General features: G+C 43.6%; 1 protein-coding gene across 6 annotated transcripts in view; it reads left to right on the top strand.

Moving 5' to 3' along the window:
• scn1lab (sodium channel, voltage-gated, type I like, alpha b) overlaps positions 1 to 7500 on the top strand; it is a 41845-nt gene that overhangs the window by 20501 nt on the left and 13844 nt on the right. For 4 of the 6 annotated variants that reach the window (XM_027159907.2, XM_047814064.1, XM_027159906.2 and 1 more), the window contains exons 11-17: positions 269 to 556; positions 857 to 1198; positions 1402 to 1531; positions 1685 to 1923; positions 2083 to 2256; positions 3018 to 3374; positions 3505 to 3996. In XM_027159907.2, the coding sequence (XP_027015708.1) occupies positions 269 to 556; positions 857 to 1198; positions 1402 to 1531; positions 1685 to 1923; positions 2083 to 2256; positions 3018 to 3374; positions 3505 to 3996 (2022 nt within the window). The remainder of the gene's footprint in view (positions 1 to 268; positions 557 to 856; positions 1199 to 1401; positions 1532 to 1684; positions 1924 to 2082; positions 2257 to 3017; positions 3375 to 3504; positions 3997 to 7500) is intronic. The other 2 variants (XM_027159912.2, XM_027159913.2) reach the window with 1 other exon arrangement.

The raw sequence follows: 7500 nt of genomic DNA, 5'->3' as shown, positions 1-7500 counted from the left end.
CATGCAGTGAGAGAGCAATGATGTCACTTATAATTAATCTGTGACTCATGAGTTCGAGAGCATCGTGCTCCAAACAAACGGGCAGCTTTAAAACAATTGTGCAATCAAATGGCTTTAGGACTCGCTTATGTTCGCACTCTTTCTTTTCTATTAGCCATCCCTGAATTATTTTAGAATATTATTATTTATTTTTCTCCCACTCTACCAGCCGAAACTAAGACTATCCTCGGTTGTCCCTGACAACAATGCCTGTGCTGTGATTGGTTAGCAGGTTGCCGCGGCAGCAGCGACAGAGAGTGGCGAGTACAGCGGCAGGGGTGTCCTGTCTGAGGAGAGCTCCTCCGGGGGCTCCAGACTGTCCTCGAAGAGCGCCAAGGAGCGACGCAACAGGCGCAAGAAGAGGAAACAGAGGGAGGAGGAGGAAGAAGAGGAGAAAGCCGACCAGGAGAAGTTTCACAAATCCGAGTCAGAAGACAGCATCCGCCGCTCGGGCTTTCGCTTCTCTATAGATGCCAACAGGCTGTCCTACGAGAAGAAGTGCTCCACACCGAATCAGGTGACTTCCTGTTCTGTCCCTGTGGCATGATGGTGTGTGTTGTTTTTTTTTACGAACCTTGATAAAAACTGATGATGGTGTACGTTGTTGCTATAGAAACAATAAGATATTAGAACAAGCGCTTAAATATAAACCTGCGATTAGCATTGAATCCGACCAATCAGAACATAATATGTGTAGTTGACATTTTAGATTCCAACCCTTTAACAGTTATTAACATTATTATATAATAATTATAATAAACATTCTCTCTCTCTCTCTCTCTCTCTCTCTCTCTCTCTCTCTCTCTCTCTTGTTCAGTCTCTTCTCAGCATACGTGGATCGATCTTCTCTCCGAGGAGGAACAGCCGAGCGAGTTTGTTTAGTTTCCGCGGCCGAGCTCGGGACTTTGGCTCGGAGAACGATTTTGCAGATGATGAGCACAGCACGTTTGAGGACAGCGACAGCAGACGAGGCTCGCTCTTCGTACCTCGGCGGATCGAGAGGAGGAACTCGACGCTCAGTCAGTGTAGCCTCGCCGCTCCACGGATCGTGCTTCCGGCAAACGGGAAAATGCACTGTACTGTTGACTGTAACGGGGTGGTGTCATTGGTGGGCGGAGCCTCTGTGCCGACTTCACCGATTGGCCGATTGCTTCCCGAGGTACATCTCAGATATGTTAACGTTAGCGCATCTGCCATCTTCTCAGAGATTTAAACATGAATGCTCATATTTAACATCCTCTCCACACTCTAAAATGTAAATAAAGATGAAGATGTATGGATATCTGAGCTCATTGTTCCATCAGCCCTCATCTCTCTCTCTCTCTCTCTCTCTCCTTCTCTCTTTCACTCTCTCTGCTCCAGGGAACGACCACTGAGTCAGAGGTCTGTAAGAAGAGGTCTGGGTCACACCAAGCTTCTGATTACCTGGATGACGCTGCAGCTAGGAAAAGAGCTATGAGTGTAGCCAGTATTCTCACAAACACTATGGAGGGTATGACATACACAAACACACAACACACACACACACACACACAACAAACACACACACACACACACAAACAAAATGACACTGTAGTCAGTTTTTTCTCTTGATTGTTCCATGAATAAGTCTGTTGTCACCTTCATTTTCATGTCCTGGGTGCAGAGCTGGAGGAGTCGAGGCAGAAGTGCCCCCCCTGCTGGTACAAATTTGCCAACAGCTTCCTGATCTGGGACTGCTGCCCCCAGTGGCTGAAAGTGAAGGAGATCGTCAACATGGTGGTCATGGATCCGTTCGTAGATCTGGCCATCACCATCTGCATCGTCCTCAACACCCTCTTCATGGCCATGGAGCACTACCCCATGACTAAGGAGTTCAACGATGTGCTGTCGGTCGGAAACCTGGTGAGGAAATGTTTGGAGACAAAAAGCTCAAATATCATTTGTAATTTTAGCTTTCCAAAACAAAGATGATGCTTTTTTTTATATATATATAGATCTCTGTGTACTGTTTACGCTTCTCTCTATCCACAATGTCGAGTGTGTATTTGTGTGTGTGTGCAGGTATTCACAGGGATCTTTACAGCTGAGATGTGTCTAAAGGTCATCGCCCTGGACCCCTACTACTACTTCCAGGAGGGCTGGAACATCTTTGATGGCATCATCGTGAGTTTAAGCCTGATGGAGCTGGGCCTGGCGAATGTGGAGGGGCTTTCTGTGCTCAGATCATTCCGACTGGTGAGGAAGACCTTCGTCGTGTACACTGAAATTTGTTCTCTTAATGCCAACCTCATTGCCGAAGAGGAACGGATGAAGCTGATGACTAAGACATGACGCTAATTACCTTTCCGTTAGCTTTAATTCATTGTGAGTCTGGTGTGTGAGTGTGTTTTTAAATTACACCGCAAGCACTGTGAAAGTCACCAAAAAGGTGTTTTCCTTAAACGAAACCAAACAGAACCTTCATTGTCACGAGGGATAGAAACAGCCACATGCTTAATAAGATAACTGATTGTGTAGAACATTTTATTTAGATCGTTTCCCGGTCGCTGTTTTTTCTTTTCTGTTTTAGTTATTTACCTTCATGTGAGTTTCTTCCATTTCAAAAAAATAACCCTTTCACCGAACCCTTTATCTTTTTATTCTTTTCTCCCTGAGTAAAAAGTCATTTTTATTTTAGGTCACGTGACTCCTTGTGAACTTCTCACACGTCTGAGTCTTTTAATACCTTTAACGTGATGTAAAATGTCAGCATGTGATCTTTTTTTTTTTGACCCTTAATGTAGGGTGCAAAAACTTTTGAGCACAGTAACACAGATCCCTGGTGAGCCAGAACCAAGTTCTATAAAAAGCATCATTAACTTCTGGTACTGTAAATAATCTGTAATCTGGGAAATAGAGGTACAGTCAAAACCGTGCTAAAGGGCGTGTAAACTTTCGCACCCGATGATAGACAGCAGTTTTGTGTAAATGTTTCCTTACGTTTCTCTGTCCTTCAGCTGCGAGTGTTCAAGCTGGCCAAGTCATGGCCCACTCTGAATATGCTGATCAAGATCATTGGGAACTCAGTAGGTGCTCTGGGCAACCTGACCTTAGTCCTGGCCATCATCGTCTTCATCTTCGCCGTGGTGGGAATGCAGCTGTTCGGGAAAAGTTACCGCGACTGTGTGTGCAAGATTTCAGAGAACTGCAAGCTGCCACGTTGGCACATGGTGGACTTCTTCCACTCGTTCCTCATCGTGTTCCGGGTGCTGTGTGGCGAGTGGATCGAGACCATGTGGGACTGCATGGAGGTGGCGGGCCAGACCATGTGCCTCATCGTCTTCATGATGGTCATGGTGATCGGGAACTTGGTGGTAAGATCTGCTTGTTGAAACATTGTTGAAGTGCATGTGCTGGTGTGGATTTGTGGAGTGAATCATATTGAGTTCAGGTTCTGGCATCATGGTACAGTACTATTTGGGTCTGGTTGTGGCTGCATTGCAGGTGTTGAACCTCTTCCTGGCTCTGCTGCTGAGCTCCTTCAGCGCAGATAACCTGGCCTCGACAGACGATGACAGCGAGATGAACAACCTGCAGGTCGCCGTGGGTCGCATCCAGAAGGGCATCGCCTTCGTGAAGTCGACGCTGAGGCAGTTTCTGCAGAGCCTCTTTTTGGCCGGGTCCAAACCCGGCGCCCTAGACGAGGAGAAGCCTCTGGACGACCTGCACAGTGACGGCAAGGAGAACTGCCTGGCCAACCATGCGCCCGTGGCTGTGGACGTCGGTAAGGACTTCCTCAAGGAACCCTGCGTGACACCTAGCAACGGGGTGGAAAGCCACGGGAAGTACGGCATCGAGGAAGGTGACTACATGTCGTTCATCCATAATCCCAGCCTCACCGTCACGGTGCCCATCGCCGTGGGCGAGTCAGACTTCGAGAACCTCAACACAGAGGATTTCAGCAGCGAGTCGTCTGACGTAGAGGGAAGCAAAGAGGTAGGGAAGAGATCTGAAATCTTAGAAGTCTGGATTTGTAGATTAGTTTTGTTTCTAGTTTTTTCAATTTTAAAAAGCTGTTTATTGTTTAGAGTGAATTAAAATGCCTTGAGTTATTTTAATATTGTATTATTTTGTGTAAATTGTGTGTATATATGTGTGTGTGCGTGCGTGTGTGTGCGTGTGTGTGTCATGAGCCCCATGATTACATGACCCGGATCATAGCCAGATACGTAGTACCTTGGGCTGTGTACAGCTGCTGAATTTGTGTATATCTAACACACACATAAACATACACGCACACACACACACACACACACACACACACACACAAACACACACACTGCACATAATGTGTATTAGTTACAACCAGCTGAGCAGGAACAGCATCAATCCAGATTATGAATGAAGTCAGCATGGTGAAGAAATCGCTAAATGCAGCCTCAAAGCCCAGGGTGAAATCGAGTGCGCTTAAATTTACACACATGCATGTCGTGTGCGTGTGTGCGTGTGTGTGTGTGTGTGTGCGTGTGTTTGTTTGCACATGTAAGCGTGTATCTTCACGCCACTGCGTTTTCCATGCATACCTCTAAGAAAGTGCTACTATCGAACACAGTGTTCTTTAACCTCCTTTCTTCCTCCTTGTAATCTTTTCCTGGTGGTGTGTTGAAGTTGCCGACGTTGTTATCCATGTTTTGTGAAGTGTGTATCTCTCTGTGTGTGACCTGTTATTGCAGCGTAATGAGAGGCGAACTCCAGGTTTTCTCTGAGAGACCCCTGTAAGAGTCTTTCCTCTTCCCACACACTAACCATGAAGACCTCTGCCATTTCTTCCTGAACTCTTCTCTCTCTTTCTCTTTCTCTCTCTCTCTCTTCTTCTTCTTTTATTTCCCCCCCGCTTTCTCTCTCTCTTTTCATTTTCTTTCTCTTTTGGAACGGATTGCCCTTTTTTTTCCAATCTCTTATGCCTGTGCCCTTCCCTAAATCCCCCCTTTCCTGTTGAATCCCACTGCACTGGAGAGAAAAAGCTGTTAGCTTTCTTTTTTATTATTTATTTATTTGTTTGTTTGTTTGTTTGTTTATTTATTTATTTTTAAGAGCACAGGGCTTCTTTGCAGTAACAACAATCATACGGAATGAGCAAGATCATCATTTTCCATTTATAATTCAAGCCATTGTGCATCCCTTTTCGTTGTTTTTGTTTTGAACATACATTTTATTCTTTTTGAGTTTTTATTTTTTTGTTGTTGACATTGAGCATCCAAAGCTGAATGAACTTACAGCACAGTTACTGTGCGGAAGGGTGTGTGTGTGTGTGTGTGTGTGTGTGTGTGTGTGTGTGTTTGAGTGAGAGAGAGAGAGAGAGAGAGAGAGAGAGAGAGAGAGAGAGAGAGAGAGAGAGAGAGTGTGTGTGTGTGTGTGTGTGTGTGTGTGTGTGTGTGTGTGGGTCTCGTTTTCACACTTGTGTGCTATTTCTTTTTCTGGATTTAAGTATTCAGGATGTTAATATATATCTTAAATATATATAATTCCGTAGGTTTTTAAAAAAATAATTAAAAAAAAGTAAATGCAAAAATAAAAATTTAAAAACTGAAAAGGGTGTAAAATAAAAAAAATAGTTTCAAATTTTAATGAATAAATACAAAAATTTAACATTAAGTTTAACTAAAAAAAAGCATAAATAGAAAATACAATTTACAAAAATAAAATAAAAAAGGCATATTTATGACAATGTAGATATTATGACGTCATACTGCCTCGCCTCACCTTGCAGATGTATAAAACCAGATGTTTATAGAACATAGAAGCCCCGCCCCAAAGTCCAAGTATGAAAACATTCTTACAGTGTGTGTGCGTGTATATATATGTGTGTGTGTGTGTGTGTGTGTGTATGTGTGTGTGTGTGTTTCAGTGAGACAAAAGGAATGATGTTGCCTCTGTAGATTTAGTCCATGGCTCATATTTGTTTAACTGCATCTTGACATCAGTATTGTTCATAAAGGAATGATGAAAGCTGCTCTACAGCAGCATCGCAGCTCTCTAACCAAACTATCAGCTTGGTATCAACAGGGTTTTTATTATATATATATATATATATATATATATATATATATATATATATATATATATATATATATATATATATATATATATATGGTGTGATATAATATTGACTACAATTTCTGAAGCTCTGAATGACTTTTGTAGTAAAACGCTATCTTCAGCATCACCACTAGGGGGCAGTTGCACTGAGTTACCGTATGAACCCTGAATGAAACCAAGCTAATCGTTCTAGCGTTAATGATTTGAGCGCAAATTGATCTTTCGATTGAAAATCTGTTTTTATTATTATTATTATTATTATTATTATTATGTTTGTTGTTGTTTTCTCTTTAACGTTGATTTTGAATGAATTTTCCCTAAGCTTGCTCTAACTGGGATGTTTTGTTAAATGAATTGGACCAAAACAAAAATAAGTCACAGGGTTGCAGGATATTTCTGAAATGACAGAAACGATCTTTGTTGAGTTTAAAAACAAAACAAAACAAAAAAAACAAACAAAAAAACATTGCAGTGAAAACATTTGTGCTCGAAAGGATCTGCGCCGCTTTTCACCTCAGAGAGAAATGAACGATAATCTAGAACATTCTGAACCTGGCATGCTTACATCATTCCCCTGCGCCGCATTAGCTGGGTACCATGGCAACCAGCGCTGCCGCTCAGTTTCAGACAGCATTCTCGTGCGCCGCCGTTCACTCGGGTATCGACTCAGCCTGTGAACACGCCCACGCTGAAGAAGCCTGGTGACGTCACCGCCTCCACCAATCACGGAAAGAGTTACAAAAACATTGTTACACTAGTCAGGGTCTTATTAAAAACACGGACTGGTCAAATTTAAGGAGGTGACATTAGTACACTCTCTCTCTCTCTCTCTCTCTCTCTCTCTCTCACACACACACACACACACACACACACACTGTCTGTCTGTCTTTCTCACCCTCCCACTGTCTGCCTCTGTCTCTCCCTCTGTCTGTCTGTCTGTCTGTCTTCTTCCTCTTTCTCTATTACTGTCTGTCTCCCTGTCTCACCCTCTGTCTGTCTGTCTGTCTGTCTGTCTGTCTGTCTGTCTGTCTGTCTTTCTGTCTCTCTTTTTCTGTCTGTCTTTCTGTCTTCCCCCTCTTTCTCTGTCTATTACTGTCTGCCTGCCTCTGTCTCACCCTCTGTTTGTCTGTCTGCCTGTCTCACCCTCCCACTGTCTGCCTCTGTCTCTCCCTCTGTCTGTCTGTCTGTCTGTCTGTCTGTCTGTCTTCTTCCTCTTTCTCTATTACTGTCTGTCTCCCTGTCTCACCCTCTGTCTGTCTGTCTGTCTGTCTGTCTGTCTTTCTGTCTGTCTCACCATCCCACTGTCTGCCTCTGTCTGTCTCTCCATCTGTCTCTCTTTTTTCTGTCTGTCTTTCTGTCTTCCCCCTCTTTCTCTGTCTATTACTGTCTGCCTGCCTCTGT

Source organism: Tachysurus fulvidraco, chromosome 5 (assembly GCF_022655615.1).
Source record: "Tachysurus fulvidraco isolate hzauxx_2018 chromosome 5, HZAU_PFXX_2.0, whole genome shotgun sequence".
NCBI lineage: Eukaryota > Metazoa > Chordata > Actinopteri > Siluriformes > Bagridae > Tachysurus > Tachysurus fulvidraco.
Note: the sequence above shows the minus strand (reverse complement) of the source record. Positions and strands in the feature narration are given on the sequence as shown.